The sequence below is a fragment of the Salvelinus fontinalis genome, chromosome 23 (genome assembly GCF_029448725.1).
Source record: "Salvelinus fontinalis isolate EN_2023a chromosome 23, ASM2944872v1, whole genome shotgun sequence".
Taxonomy (NCBI): Eukaryota; Metazoa; Chordata; class Actinopteri; order Salmoniformes; family Salmonidae; genus Salvelinus; species Salvelinus fontinalis.
Window position 1 is genome coordinate 17353221 of NC_074687.1, and position 16659 is coordinate 17369879.

Consider the following 16659-nt stretch of genomic DNA (forward strand, 5'->3'; position numbering starts at 1 on the left):
AATTACTGTAGTATCTCATGTGATGGTCAATATTTGATTTCGCATGCGTTTTCAGACAGACATTCAGATTCCCTGAAATTAAGAAAATACTTTTTTTTAAACATCAAATGCACAAAGAAACATTTAGAAGGATTTTTTATTATTCAGAAGTCAATAAGTTGAATATGATGACATCTAGAAACAAACCAAAATTAAAGTAACATGCATAAGGCGAACACTAATCAAGGCTTTGAATGTAGCATGGCATATTATATTGTAGTACGGCAGAGGAATAACATATGGTTTTAAAATTCCCATTTAGCAGTGGAATGTGAAATTGTATCACTCTATGCAAAACACATTTCTTCCAAATAAAGTTTAACACGGCGCCAAACTAAAACTCAACAAAGTTCATGTTTTCAACAAGGATATGATGCTTTTCTCTCTAACTGGCAGTTCTCTACTTCCTATGAGCATCTAGATAGAAGTCACACTGCCATAAGAGGATAACTGAGCTTATACACCTAGGAAAAACACACATTCACACATCTTACAGTACTCATACATGCACTTTCATCTAAAGTAAAAGGAAAAATTAACATTGCAGTTATAAGCAGATCCTAAATCAATGGAATTGTTTGTATCTGTTATGTTTTTTCCCACCTTTAAAAAAAACAGTGTAATGCATGACATGTAAAGAATGGAGAAAAGTATTTCCAGATATTATTTGATTCCATTACTGTTGATAAAAGTGGGTTATGTTTATTCTGAAAATACTGTCAAAAACGTACAAACATCTGTTATCCAACAGTTTACAAAACACCCTTCAGTGACATAATGTCTTACATTTTTACTGTCTGTGTGATAAAAGCAAAAGGAAATGTGACAATTGTGAAATAATATGAATAGAACAATATAACACCACACTCAATGTTGTGGACACACAAAAAGCTATATATGAGATATGCATACACATAGTACTGAATAAGGTGACACCTTTGAATAATATTTCAATACATCCTGAAAAATGTACACAAACCTCTGGTACGAATATGACTTGTCTCTATATGACCTCAACTGCTGGGATGGAGGCTAATCTCTTGCTCAAGAAGCTGTCTAGCAGATCTGGCTCAAAAAGCACTGTACATACATTAGATACTTTCAAATACTTGGCATGTTCTTGATTTAGCTTACCGGTATGCAGGGTGGCAAGAGTTTGACATTTTGGCATAATTCCAATCATTACGTTTTACCATGCAACTCCTTTAAGACTGTTGGAAAAGCATTCCTCATGAAGCTGGCTGTGAGAATGTCAAGAGTGTGCAAAGCTGCCATTAAGGCAAAGGGTGGCTACTTTGAAGAATCTCAAATATATTTTGATTTGTTTAACACTTTTTTGGTTACTACATAATTCCATGTGTTATTTCAGTGCTGATTACTTTACTATTAATCTACAATGTAGAAAATAGTACAAATAAAGAAAAACCATGGAATGAGTAGGTGTGTCCAAACCTTTGACTGGTACTCTTATATTCAACCCAGTTCTGCTGCACAGTAATGTGATTGAGAGTAGCATCAGTAACATAGCCCAGGTGTCTGTCTGTTTCTACTTGTTTGGCATGACAATGATAAAGTAGTTGGCTAAGGCAGAAACAGACCAGCACACTGGCAGTAACAACCTTATTAATACTCTTTATTCTTATGATGAAATACCAGGACACTGATGCATACTTAAATAAACAAGTTGGGTTTTGAAGTGAAATTTTAAGTTAAAATAACAATTAAATATATGAGATAAGCATCTCAAGGATAAATATGAATATAATATGAATATGTCTTTAGGCAAAGGCACTGATTTGGCGAGGACTCTTCTTTGTGTACTGTCGGTCTCTCTGCTCATGGGTTGTCACTATTTGGCCAAGCATGAAAAGATTGAAGGAAACTGCAAATGTGATTCATCAACAACATAACCTTAACCCTAATCCCTAACCTTACATCAAGAACAAATAGCCCATGTGGTTGCTCAAACATTCTGATGATATCACTTTTGTCCATTCTAGCTGTCTGGGTCAGTCTGTCTGTCTGGGTCAGTCTGTCTGTCTGTCTGTCTGGGTCAGTCTGTCTGTCTGGGTCAGTCTGTCTGTCTGGGTCAGTCTGTCTGTCTGTCTGTCTGGGTCAGTCTGTCTGTCTGTCTGTCTGGGTCAGTCTGTCTGTCTGTCTGGGTCAGTCAGTCTGTCTGTCTGTCTGTCTGGGTCAGTCTGTCTGTCTGTCTGGGTCAGTCTGTCTGTCTGTCTGGGTCAGTCTGTCTGTCTGTCTGGGTCAGTCTGTCTGTCTGTCTGGGTCAGTCTGTCTGTCTGTCTGGGTCAGTCTGTCTGCCTGGGTCAGTCTGTCTGCCTGGGTCAGTCTGTCTGCCTGGGTCAGTCTGTCTGCCTGGGTCAGTCTGTCTGCCTGGGTCAGTCTGTCTGTCTGTCTGCCTGGGTCAGTCTGTCTGTCTGTCTGCCTGGGTCAGTCTGTCTGTCTGTCTGGGTCAGTCTGTCTGTCTGTCTGGGTCAGTCTGTCTGTCTGGGTCAGTCTGTCTGCCTGGGTCAGTCTGTCTGCCTGGGTCAGTCTGTCTGCCTGGGTCAGTCTGTCTGTCTGTCTGCCTGGGTCAGTCTGTCTGTCTGTCAGTCTGTCTGTCTGGGTCAGTCTGTCTGTCTGTCTGGGTCAGTCTGTCTGTCTGGGTCTGTCTGTCTGGGTCGGTCTGTCTGTCTGGGTCTGTCTGTCTGTCTGGGTCGGTCTGTCTGTCTGGGTCGGTCTGTCTGTCTGTCTGTCTGGGTCGGTCTGTCTGTCTGTCTGTCTGGGTCGGTCTGTCTGTCTGTCTGGGTCGGTCTGTCTGTCTGGGTCGGTCTGGGTCTGTCTGTCTGGGTCTGTCTGGTTCTGTCTGTCTGTCTGGGTCTGTCTGTCTGGGTCTGTCTGTCTGGGTCTGTCTGTCTGGGTCTGTCTGTCTGGGTCTGTCTGTCTGTCTGGGTCTGTCTGTCTGGGTCTGTCTGTCTGTCTGGGTCTGTCTGTCTGGGTCTGTCTGTCTGGGTCTGTCTGTCTGGGTCTGTCTGTCTGTCTGGGTCTGCCTGTCTGGGTCTGTCTGTCTGGGTCTGTCTGTCTGGGTCTGTCTGTCTGGGTCTGTCTGTCTGTCTGTCTGGGTCTGTCTGTCTGTCTGTCTGGGTCTGTCTGTCTGTCTGGGTCTGTCTGTCTGTCTGGGTCTGTCTGTCTGTCTGTCTGTCTGGGTCTGCCTGTCTGGGTCTGTCTGTCTGGGTCTGTCTGTCTGGGTCTGTCTGTCTGGGTCTGTCTGTCTGGGTCTGTCTGGGTCTGTCTGTCTGGGTCTGTCTGGGTCTGTCTGGGTCTGTCTGTCTGTCTGGGACTGTCTGTCTGTCTGGGTCTGTCTGTCTGTCTGGGTCTGTCTGTCTGTCTGGGTCTGTCTCGGTCTACTTCCGGGCCACTGTCTCCGCCAGCTTCTTCAGCCTCTTCTTAAGTTCCAGAGGAAACTTCTCGTAACACTTCTTACACACCGGCTTCATGTCAAACTCCACAAACTTGTTCCTGTAAGGGAGAGACAAAGATACTGTATGAGCAGGGTTCTGACTTTCATTGACCTATATCAAGAGGTGAAGGTGAAATAAAGAGTCCTACACTCTAGCACTACTTTCTCTCCTGCTCCCTCTCTTCCACTTCTACACCCTCATGTTCTTTCCCCCTCTCCCTCTTGCTCCTGGAAAGATGTCCTTTGAGCATATTCAACTCTACAGTGTTTAGGCTTTAGCAGGGAGAGAACATGTGAAACACATTGGCGTCTGAAAAAAATCAGACAGCAAGTCAAACATCCAGTACACAGAGACAGGAAAGGATTAGTGTTTTAACCATAAACCAGGAACTGGTGAACAAAGCCTTATCTTTACACTGATCTGAAGAAATACACACTACCGTACTGTACATGCCTCTAGCCTCGACCAGCTGATCAGAGAGAACTTCTGGTCGGATTATTACAGCATTACGTTAAACCAAGAGTGTGTCTGGCCGTATAGAATAACCATTTCCTGCAGAGTTTCTAAATATGGTCAACATTGCACGGGAAACCGGAACTGACGCAAAGAACAGCTTAGGCGATTTTACCAACCTGTACCGGTAATTATTTATGATCTGTAGCTAATCTCTACGTCTGTTGATTGTTCTTACTCTAAAAATGATAAATTACAGTGATGGTGAAAGTGATGTAATCAAAAATGCGATTCAAAGTTATTGTTTAACACATATTCGATCTCTGTGTCTAAAACCTTCAACTGACTTGTCAGAATGGACGAATGAAAAACAGATAGGAAACATGAAACCATAAAAAGTAAAATCACAACATGAAAAAGAGAATGAAAGGAGACGAAAACTAACCAATGAATGGAAAGTGGAAGTGAGGAGAAAGGAAGGACAGGGGTTTACAGACACATGGGCATTTTCTTCTTCTTTTCTTTTTCTTGTTTGGCAAGACGGCGCTTCATGTCGTCTGGCAGGCGCTCGTAGCAGTGTTTACACACAGGCTTCAGATCCACCTCTACAAACTTATCCCTGGTAGGACCAGGAGGGAGGAGGAGAGGAGGAGGAGGAAGGACATGGACAGACAAACAGGGACAAGTGAAACAAAGGGACAGAGAGAATATAGGAATACACAGGTAGGTGGAAAAGCTATAGGTACAGTGTAACAGGTATAGTAGAGACAGATGAGAGACAGAAAAGGACAGTGCTAATGCTTCAGAAACCCTACAGTCTAAAAATTGTCTTACATGGTTTTAGACTGTGTGGTGTTGGGTTCTAGTTTGAAATACTTGCTATACTAGAAGTTAATGGTTACATGTATGAGGAATGTATATGGTGGGGTCAATGGAGGCTGGATAAGAGCCATGGGCCTGGAACGTTACTAAGTAAGGGAAAAGGCAATCACATGGTTGCGCTCACTAATAAGGGTAGCTGTGGATTAGCTGGTGGGCCGAGGTCAGGTCATATGAAGGGAGAAGGAACAGTTTATTACCCACATCCCTTAACTTCCTGCCTAGCAACAAAGATGTAGTGTTCAGAGAAAAGCAGGGGACTCCGCCTAAAGGAGAGTATATATACTTGCTGGTGCTGGTGGAAACATGTATTTGTCTTATGCAGCTGTGTGACCCAGTGGATGAATGAACTTGGTTTGAGATTTACTATGTTATTTAGAATCTAACAGTGGGATCACAGGATGTTTTTGCTGTGTTAACACAGTCAGCCTGACTTACTTTAGGGTGAGCTTGGTGTTGCAGGTGGAGCAGGCGAAGCAGTTGACACACCATGCCTTGTTCAGGGCTGACACCACTGGAACACACAACACAAACACGCACTTCATAACAAGTAATGCATACACCCACATGACATACAATATTTTTAATATGACAATATTAAGATTATGAAATATAATATCCTACCATCACCCTCAATGACACGGTTGCAGTGGTAGCAGACATCTCCAAAGAGCTGTAGAAGAGGAGGGGAGGAGTCAAAGGCCTCACAAATCACTTGTTTACAAATGACAATTTCTTTACTGTGTTTTCAATAGAACCATGCAATTTACTTAAATGTCTACAGTATTTTGATGCATCAGTACCAATAATATAGAGATAAATACTGTACATTTATACATCTACCACTAGATGGCCCCATAGAACTAAACAAGACTGGAGGTCTCATTCACATTACATACAGCAAGATGCAATCATTCTCCTCAGGCTCATATTCATGTTCAATGATTTGTTCAAAGATAAATAGAATACAGTGCCTGGATTGGATAAAGTTACTGAGTAGAGATGTGATTGTGTGACTTCTCTTTCCTTGGGCTGTGTGCAGCCTTCCCCTACATTACCTGGTTGTAGTGAGTCTCACAGTAGGCCAGTCCTTTGCGTTCGTAGTGGCGATGGCCCAGGAAGGGTTTCTCACACTTAGCACACACAAAATGCTGCAAACACACACAACATGGCCCAACACAACAGGTTAGTACAGACAGACCAGCACAGGTCAGCTCAATCCAGTTCCGTCTAGCACAGTTCAGACCTATTAAGAGTCAGACCAGACCAGTCTAGTCTGAGATTAGTGGGTTCAGAGGGCAGCAGCAGGGCAGGAGCACCCCCATGTGAAGCACTCACCCCTACAGACAGACAGGAGCCTTGTGTGTGAGGGGGGTTCCACCAGGGTGCAGAATGGAGCACAGACAGAGCACGACAGGGTGCAGCCAGAACAGGTCTCCTAACTAACCCCTCACCATGTTAAAGTGTTTTTCACAGTAGGTGTGGTCCCCACGCTCATAATACGGGTGGCCGTGAAACGGACGTTCACACAGAGCACACACATGGTGCTGCAGGAGGGAGGGAGGAGAGAGGAGCGATAGCAAGTAGGAGAAAAGTAGAGAGGAAAGAAGGCAGCAGAGATATGAAGAGGAGTGGCAGAGGGAAAGAAAGAGGAAGGATGTCCTCCATTCTGAGATAGTCCAAACATGACCACAGAGATGATATGAGAGCAGGGTAGAAATACCACAGAGGAGGCTAGAATAACATTCATTCCACATACAAACTCCCTTGAATACATTTCTACTTTGATGTTCTGAGGAATTATAGTTATTCAGAGACAATGAAAGAAAGCAGGGAATACCGAAGAATATAAAGTATTCTGCTTTGTAATAATCACGTGATGGCTACAAAATACTATAATCATATACAATACATTTTTATCTAAATGTTCTGTTCCATAACATTGCAACCTTCAGAACAGTAGTGATGTGCAGTTTGTGAACGATTCGTTCTTTAACTCTTTTTACTGACTCAAAAGCCATGATTCGTTTTTCAGAGTAACTTGTTCATTTGCCATTGGTTTGACCTTCTGGCCGCAATGACTCCTACAGCAGGATTGATACAGACAACTCCGGTCCTGCGGCTCCAGAGATGTGCTCCAAACTACAACTGTCTATCATGTGCGCGCAGGAAAATAGATAATGTTGCAGGCAGCATAAAGAAGAAGGCAGGTGTAGAACTGATAATTGATCGCATTGTGCACAAATTAATGCAATACATTGATTATTGAGTGTTTTGATGAACACAGCTTTGTAAACATGCACAGCCTTCCAAACTCAAGAATGAATCGTTCCGAGGGGCTGCTGCAGTACGGGAATGATATTGTGCCCATCTCCCTCGCGCACTCAAGTAATTGCCTTCCGCCAAGTGTTGTTCACAATATTGTCCGGTTGCGGCTTGTAGAATCATGATTCTCATTTGAGTTTTTCAGGTCATTGTTCGCCGGTAAGGGGGCCTGCGTGGTCTGAGCATTACTGAATCCAATTAATGAAATTAGTCGAAAGATTTGTTCTTATAACAAGTTGAAAAGATGAGTCAGTATAAAGAGCCGAACTTCCCATCACTACTGAATTGGTCCATATTGTAGGAGTGATGTCATCATACCTCGACGTGCCACTGCTTGCCCATGGCATTGACCACGCGGCCCTCGATGGGTCTCCTGCAAGCGCCACAGATGGGAACACCCATCTTGTCATGGCAGGGCAGGCAGTACAGCTCTCCTTTCAGCTCCCTGGCATCAGCAGTCAGCTCCTTACTATAGGTGAGAGGGGCCATTACATCATCACTAACTACATCACTCTTTTCCATCGTTTTAGAGAACAAAGATATTGTTTTAGCTAGTTCCGTTTTGAATACTGACAGTGATCAATCAATTAATGTTAGTGACCTGAGACAGCAGGTTACCCAGGTAGAATAGCTCAAATTAAGAATAAAAGCAAGTGATACAATCTAAAACCAGTAGATATTGCAGCCCCTGAGTAACGGAGTAGTGAAGAATTGTAACAGTGGAATGCTGCTGACCACACCTCTCTTCTCAATTTGTGATATTCAATGTGTTAGTATGAGTCATCACTGAGTCAGCTCCTTGCCTAATCTGGTGTTCCCTGGTGTGTGTTTGTGCATGCGTGTCTGTGTGTGATGCTGACTATGCTTGTTTTGTTTAGCATCCTGCCAACAGTGTGCCCCTGTGTCTTGGTGAGTCCTACTTTACTAGGGGATAGTAAGTGCACTGTATTCAAAACACAAACCCAGTGGCAGTGATGCATAGGGGAATGAGTCGCCTACACTGACTTCCTGACTGAATACTCATTATCACAACCTCTGCCTCAAGCATGGGACAGGCTGACAGCTGTAGGTTTGTTTAAGAACAGACAGTCTTACAGGAAAGGTTTGGTTAGATTGGAGGTGCCTCTCAACTGCCATCTAAAAGAGCTACTCAGATAATCATTCTTCTATCGTCACTCACTCCCTCTCTGCTCTCCCTCCCTCTGCTCTCTTCCTCCCTACCTGCTCCTCCTCCCTCTCGTCTCTCCTTTGGCTGACTTTACAAGGGTAAACACTAGCGAACCCAACCCGGAGGAGTCCCACACTGCTACAGAGAACAAACCATGTCTATAACAGCTCGAGTTTCTACCACTGACAGGCTACAGTACGTGTATAGGTTGCATAGACGTTAGTGTAGAAGTTGTGTTTATACTAGGTTGTGTAGCAGTTGAGTAAAGATATGTTAGTGGTTATATAGACCACTAGGTTTGTGTAGTGAGTGTGTTAAGTTTCTGTGGTGATTTAGCTTGTATGCAGGTTGTATAAATATTGTGTTTTGGTTGTGTAGTGGTTGTATATAAAGTTTGCGGAGTTGTTTCAAGTGGTGTAAAGTACTTAAGTAAAAATACTTTAAAGTACTAAAGTCGTTTTTTTGGGGTACCTGTACTTTACAATATATATTTTTGACAACTATTACTTTACTACATTCCTAAATAAAATAATGTGCTTTTTACTTCATACATTTTTGCTGACACCCAAAAGTACTCGTTACATTTTGAATGCTTAGCATGACAGGAAAATGGTCCAATTCACGCACTTATCAAGAGAACATCTCTAAATGGATGCCGGAGTGTTGGAGTGTGCCGTTGGCTATCCGTAAATTAAAAAAGAAAAAATAATTGTGCTGTTTGGTTTGATTAATAAAAGGAATTTGAAATAATTTATAAGTATATTTGAGCTATTTCATTTACTTTTGATACTTAAGTAGATTTAAAACCAAATAATTGTAGACTTTTACTCAAGTAGTATTTTACTGGGTGACTTTCACTTTTACTTGAGTAATTTTCTACGAAGGTATCTTTACTTTTACTCAAGTATGACAATTGGGTAATGTTTTCACTACTGGTTGTTTCTATATTGTTTGCATGTGTACCCGCAGTTGTTGCAGTTGAAGTGATCGGGGTGGTAGGGGTCGTTCTTGAACAGCAGCGGCTGCTCCTCGATGATAGCGTGGCACTTCTGACAGATGTACTTCCCCAGACCACGGGCCTTCTCACGGTTATGACACGGGCGACACAGGTGTCTGAGGGAGAGAGATACATGTTAATAAAGAATGAGATCAGCCTGACCGAGGCTGAAATTATGTTGCTACATTCAGTGGCGTGTATTCGTTGATGTCAAGGGAAGCCAGGCTTCCTCAAAATGTACCAAGAAAGAAAATAAGTTTTTTTGTTGTCTGTGTTTCAAAATTATCCTTCAATTGGCAAGAGACAATGTATCTGACCAGAGAAGGCATCTGAGCGAGCGAAACAGCGCCCATCTGTTTCTGTATGTGTAGGCCATCTATCTGATGCTGTCTGGTCCAAAAGAGCATGACATTGTTGCCACCCAAAGCACTGAATGCAAGGGAAGCCAGCGAGCATTTCAAATCCAATCCAATTGTATGTCACGTGCACCAAATACAACCTTACCGTGAAATGCTTACTCACAAGCCCTTAACCAACAATGCAGTTCAAGAAAAAGAGTTAAGAAAATATTCACATATTCAAAAAGAAAAGCAACACAATAACGACGCTATATACAGGGTGTAACGGTACCGAGTCAATGTGCCGGGTACAGGTTATTCAAGGTAATTTGTAAAGTGACTATGCATAGATAATAAACAGCGAGCAGCAGCAGTGTAAAAACCCAGTTTGGATTTGGCTTCACTCCAGTCACATTGCATCGAAGGCATACGTCACTGACAGAAACTTGTTGTGCATCTTGTTGTGTTGTTGTCCTCCGGTGGCTAGCTAGCTAAAATTGGCCCTTTCCCGAATTAGCCATGGACGAAGATATGGATTTAGACTTGTGGCTTTACTTAATTCTCTGTACTAGCCAATGATTATAACATCAATTCTGATCCAACCATAAATTCAAACATTGTGCCCCTGGCCTAAGAAGATGGAAGTTCAATATGTAGCTAGATGTAGAAGGCTAATGTTAACTAGCTAACTGGCGAGCGCTCGCCAGCCTAACTTATTTTCATGGGAAACCGTTTTAGCTAGCTAACTAGCCACCGGAGCACAACAACACAACGAGATGCACAACTAGTTTCTGTCAGTGACGTATGCCTTCGATGCGATGTGACTGGAGTTTAGCAAAATCCAAACTGCCGTTTTACACTGCTGCTACTCGCTGTTTATTATCTATGCATAGTCACTTTACAAATTACCTCGACTAACCTGTTCTCAGGCACATTGACTCCATACCGGTACCCCCTGTTTATAGCTTCGTTATTGATATGTAATTTCTTTTTTTACTTATAATATTTCTTTTTTTACTTTAGTTTATTTAGTAAATATTTTCTTAACTATTTCTTGAACTGCATTGTTGGTTAATGGCTTTTAAGGAAGCATTTCACGTTGTATTTGGCGCATGTGACAAATACAATTTGATTTGAAATGCTCGCTGGCTTCCTTTGCATTCAATGCTTTAGCCAGGTAGCCTAGGAAAACAAAAAAAATAACCGTGTACTGTATGACAGAGTGATAAACCGTTTCTTCAACATGAAAGAAAGGAGGATGGCATTTGCCATTTCTCTACAAGTAAGGTGAGTCAACATGTTTTTTCTACTTGCACGAATGCGCACACACACACACAGAATTCAGAACCATGGTCTGCAGCATCATATTTAGCTTACGTTGATTGGGCTAAATCTTTTTTTGTATATTTTAGTTGTCATGGTATTAGACTAAGCATAGGTGATTATAAGATGTTAAAAAGGTGCTGGAATAGTGAAGGCAGCTCCAGTTCTTTTTGCGACTTGCGGTAACTCTGTGGTTCTAAATCAATAGTCGTTTAGTGGTCTGAAAATGTCAGAAACATTAACTTAATTGACCATGCTGTAGGTCATGTAACTGTTTGTTACATACAATATCCTTTGTGGACTTCACTGGACAGAGGTTGCTTTCCAGTTTTGTGATAAAACAAAGGTATGGTTGAATTCATTTTCCCATTGTGTCTTCTTATCGTCTCGGCCTTAGACCTATATATCACAGTCACAAGGCATATGAACTAACAGGTTATAGAGCAAACAACACAATTGTCACAACACACAGGTTTTAATATGGCTTTTTCTTCTGGCATCCCCAGTGATTATACCCACGCACCACTACTGGCTACATTAAAACTATTGTGGGGTGTAAACAGTGTGTGGGATTTCTCCTTGCTTTCTAAAAGCTATGAAGTGGAAAGGTTGCTGTCCCCTGGTGTTAGATCAGTAATGGCTGATCAATGATCCAGCCCAAGTCTCTGGACTGACCTGCCGGCGTTCTTGACGAAGCCCACGTCAGCCAGTACGGCCTGGCAGAGGTCACAGCAGAAACAGTCAGGGTGCCAACTGTTGTTCATCGCCTTAATCACACGACCAATGATAAACTCCCCTGGGAGGAGGAGGAAGAGAAGAAGGAAGTCAGGGACAACACACTGGCAAGACTACAACATCCCCCGTGCACTCACATATCCACCTGTTAATGTTAGGGCTGGGACAATACCAGTATCGCAATAAACGTTAGTATGGTGGAAAGGAACATTTCTTTTGGAAAACAGCCCTAATGTTGGAAACAAACATCATTTTTACCCAAGCTAAAGCACACACACCATTTTACATACAGCAGGCTTTTAAAATGACCAAAACCTTTGGTCTGCTTTGTGTTGTCATTTTTGCCAAGTAAAAAAATATTGCGATACTGGTACCGTCCCGGCCCTAGTTAATTTAGAGAGAAAAAACTATTGGCGGTAGAAGTCTACACAGTTGTGTCTAGAGCTCAAGGTGAAGGAAGCAGGGTTAAAAGGAGACCAAACATGACCTTCATACAACACAAACATGTGTGTAATGTAATATATATACATATATACATACACACACATACACGTTCAAAAAGTCTAGGCAGAGTTCCTTCTAGGCAGAGTTCCTCTGTCCAGTGTCTGTGTTCTTTTGCCCATCTTAATCTTTTATTTTTATTGGCCAGTCTGACATATGGCTTTTTCTTTGCAACTCTGCCTAGAAGGCCAGCATCCCGGAGTCGCCTCTTCACTGTTGACGCTGAGACTGGTGTTGCGGGTACTATTTAATGAGGCTGCCAGTTGAGGACTTGTGAGGTGTCTGTTTCTCAAACTTGACACTCTAATGTACTTGTCCTCTTGCTCAGTTGTGCACCGGTGCCTCAACTAGTCTAAAGGCCAGTTTTATTGCTTCTTTAAATCAGGACAACAGTTTTCTGCTGTGCTAACATAATTGCAAAAGGGTTTTCTAATGGTCAATTAACATTTTAAAATGAGAAACTTGGATTAGCTAACACAACGTGCCATTGGAACACAGGAGTGATGGTTGCTGATAATGGACCTCTGTACGCCCATGTAGATATTCCATAAAAAAATCTGCCTTTTCCAGCTACAATAGTCATTTACAACATTAACAATGTCAACACTGTATTTCCGATCAATTTGATGTGATTTAAAAGGACAAAAAATGTGCTTTTCTTTCAAAAACAAGGACATTTCTAAGTGACCTCAAACTTTTGAACGGTAGTATATATATTATTTTGTTTCATTCACACCTGCACTGTTGGAGCTTAAGAATTTCACTGTACACTGCAACTACATCTGCAACCCTGTGCATGTGACTACATAAAACTCTAATCTAATGCTGCTGTGTAGGTGCAGCTCCAGTACTCACCACATTGGTGGCAGCAGGGAGCAAACAACATCTGGAAGTCGTGCTCGCAGTACTTCCTGCCCTCAAACTGCAGGGAAAAAAGTTAGTTTCAATATAGTTTAGGTGTAGTCTGGATGGGCTGCCGGGAAGGCAACCGTTGTCTTACAGCCAGAAAATACATGATCATCTTATTTTAGTAGTCACAGTCTATGTGTTTCTGGATCAATCAATACAGAACATAAGCATCAGAACCAGTCATTGATTAGAACATACGGTAGTCATAGATATACCTGTGCCTCTACAGATCTGTCTGTGGCTTTGATCTCCCTTTCAGGGAAGAGCTCTGTGATCCCTAGGGTCAGCTGGATGTGTCTGGCCTCCTGTCTATTCTGCTGGCCACTCACCAGCCAGACAATCCTCTAATGGGCCAGTAATGCATTGGGCGGAGTGCTGTGAGTTTGGGAGTCGATCCAGCTAATACACTATACCTAATATTGAATTTGTGACAGGAGGGAGGCTAATGCAATAATTGTCTCTAAGACAAGGGGCTTAGGGTTTATTTCAGGCTGGACAATGTATAGGATGAGATGGGTGAGAGGGAGAGGTAGAGCAGAAGAGAGGGGCTGATGGTGAGAGGGCATAGACAGTATGATGGTGAGAGGGAGAGAGGGTATGATGGTGAGAGGGAGAGAAGAGAGAGAGGGTATGATGGTGAGAGGGAGAGAAGAGAGAGAGGGTATGATGGTGAGAGGGAGAGAAGAGAGAGAGGGTATGATGGTGAGAGGGAGAGAAGAGAGAGAGGGTATGATGGTGAGAGGGAGAGGGTATGATGGTGAGAGGGAGAGAAGGTATGATGGTGAGAGGGAGAGAGGGTATGATGGTGAGAGGGAGAGAAGGGAAAGAGGGTATGATGGTGACAGGGGTAACGTAAGAGAATGTCACCTCATAGAAGAGACCTTCGGGGAACTGCTGGAAGCACTGAGCACATACGAAGCACCCCTCATGGTACAGCTCCCCGTTGCTGTTGACGATCTTCTCTGCCGGGGCAAAGCCACTCTTACAGCGCTCACACATCGCATTGGCCAGGGCATTGGCCATGTTGCTGAGAAAGGTGAGAAAGGGGGCGAGAGTTATCTTGAAATATCCCTTTTCTCTTTTCTAAAAAAAGGAAAGAACAGGTAATTGAGTAACGTCACAATGTAGAACCCTCTTGGCACGGTTTTGTCAGCAGCCACACCACGGCTGATGCACATCCATCACCCATCGTACAGAAAGAATAGTTTCTCTCTGACACAACACACCCAGCTGGAGGCTGTATTCAGGGTTTGGATATCAGGGTGGGGGGAAATGAGTGAGCTGAGATCACACACATTCCTTCACACACACATATGGATTCTCAGGTCAGTTCCCACAGTAACCTCTGGTGTTTGTTGGTCCGTCTCTGCACACCATCGCTTCAGGCAGAGAAGGAAAAGCAGAACAATCTAGATGCTGTGTTTTGAGAAACAGGGAGAAGCGCCCTCCCATCTGTCCGGAATTAACACATACTGTATCAACAGAGATGCACGCTGTACAGTCACAGCACTGAGTGAGTGAGTGAGTGAGTGTGTAGCCCAATCAGAGCCAATATTGCACAAACCCTGCCAAGGAACACCAGGTTCAAAAACTGTTTAAATTGGAACTTGCAGCCATAGTGAAGGGTATGTGAGAGACTCTGTGTACAGTATGTGTCTGCAGGGAGGAGAGAGGAGAGAATTAGTTCAAATAAGGGCATCTCTGTCCATCTCAGAGCTACAGGCCAGCCTGTTACTCCTGGTCCCACACAAACTCAAGCCCACGTTCATGTCACTAGACTTAATGGGTAACAGAGGGGTTTTTCAATGACAGCCAGGGAGTTGTCTTTCCAAACAGCCTGTTGTTATTAGTCAGACTTAACGAAATGAAAGGAGAGAGTGGCAGGAGGTGGAGGAGGAAGGGAGGGAGGGTTGCTTTGTTTAAAAGGTCAGAATTCCAATGTGTGTCCAGGAGAAACACACGCTTATGCTCACACACGAACGCAAACTCACACACTACATGACCAAAACTATGTGGACACCTGCTCATCGGACGTCTCATTTCAAAATCACGTGCATTAATATGGAGTTGCCCCCCCCCCCCCCCCCCCCCCCCCCCCGCTATAACAACCTCCACTCTTCAAGGAAGGCTTCCCACTGCAGTTGAATTCGGAAGTTTACATACACTTAGGTTGGAGTCATTAAAACACGTTTTCAACCACTCCACAAATTTCTTGGACATCTACTTTGTGCATGACACAAGTAATTTTTCCAACTATTGTTTACAGACAGATTATTTCACTTATAATTCACTGTATCACAATTCCAGTGGGTCAGAAGTACACTAAGTTGACAGTGCTTGGAAAATTCCAGAAAATTATGCCATGGCTTTAGAAGCTTCTGATAGGCTAATTGACATAATTTGAGTCAATTGGAGGTGTACCTGTGGATGTATTTCAAGGCCTACCTTCAAACTCAGTGGCTCTTTGCTTGACATCATGGGAAAATCTAAAGAAATCAGCCAAGACCTAAAAAAAATAAAATAATGTAGACCTCCACAAGTCTGGTTCATCCTTGGGAGCAATTTACAAACGCCTGAAGGTACCACGTGCATCTGTACAAACAATAGTACGCAAGTATAAACACCATGGGACCACGCAGCCGTCATACCGCTCAGGAAGGAGACGCGTTCTGTCTCCTAGAGATGAAAGTGCTTTGGTGTGAAAAGTGCAAATCAATCCCAGAACAAAAGTAAAGGACCTTGTGAAGATGCTGAAGGAAACAGGTACAAAAGTATCTATATTCACAGTAAAATGAGTCCTATTTCGACAACCTGAAAGGCCGCTCAGCAAGGAAGAAGCCCCTGCTCCAAAACCGCCATAAAAAAGCCAGACTACGGTTTGCAACTGCACATGGGGACATGGTGAAGCATGATTCATTACTCCAGAGAACACGTTTCCACTGCTCCAGAGTTCAATGGCGGCTAGCTTTACAACACTCCAGCCGACACTTGGCATTGCGCATGGTGATCTTAGGCTTGTGTGCGGCTTCTCGGGCCATGGAAACCCATTTCATGAAGCTCCCAGCAAACAGTTATTGTGCTAGTTCCAGAGGCAGTTTGGAACTCGGTAGTGAGTGTTGCAACCGAGGCCAGACTATTTATACGCGTTAAGCGATTTAGCACTTGGCGGTCCCGTTCTGTGAGCTTTGTGTGGCCTACTTCGCAGCTAGCAGTGAGCTTTCCTCTTCACAATAACAGCACTTACAGTTGACCGGGGCAGCTTTACCAGAGCAGACATTTCGGAAAGGTTGCCACGTTGTTAGAAAGGTTAGGAACTTTGAAAGTCACTGAGCTCTTCAATACACCGGTCAACAACGGGTGTGGCTGAAATAGCAGAATCCACTCATTTTAAAGGATGTCCACGTACTTTTGTATGTGGATATAAATTCAACATGTAAAGTGGTGATCACGTTTCTTGAGCTGAAAAAAAGATCCCAGAAATGCCTCTACCATAAGCCGACTCCAGAGAATTTGGCAGTACGTTCAACCGGCCTCACA

General features: G+C 43.2%; 1 protein-coding gene across 5 annotated transcripts in view; it reads right to left on the bottom strand.

Moving 5' to 3' along the window:
* Positions 1-118: 118 nt before the first annotated feature.
* Positions 119-16659, bottom strand: part of LOC129820947 (LIM and senescent cell antigen-like-containing domain protein 1) — a 35453-nt gene continuing 18912 nt past the window's right edge. For 3 of the 5 annotated variants that reach the window (XM_055878098.1, XM_055878096.1, XM_055878097.1), the window contains exons 2-11: positions 13990-14149; positions 13069-13135; positions 11653-11773; positions 9283-9432; positions 7470-7620; positions 5885-5977; positions 5451-5499; positions 5265-5340; positions 4393-4566; positions 3466-3552 (exon numbers count right to left, since the gene is read on the bottom strand). In XM_055878098.1, coding sequence (XP_055734073.1) covers positions 4437-4566; positions 5265-5340; positions 5451-5499; positions 5885-5977; positions 7470-7620; positions 9283-9432; positions 11653-11773; positions 13069-13135; positions 13990-14149 — 997 coding nt within the window. In that variant the 3' untranslated portion in view covers positions 3466-3552; positions 4393-4436. Of the gene's footprint in view, positions 3553-4392; positions 4567-5264; positions 5341-5450; positions 5500-5884; positions 5978-7469; positions 7621-9282; positions 9433-11652; positions 11774-13068; positions 13136-13989; positions 14150-16659 lie in introns of all 5 variants that reach the window. The other 2 variants (XM_055878099.1, XM_055878095.1) reach the window with 2 other exon arrangements.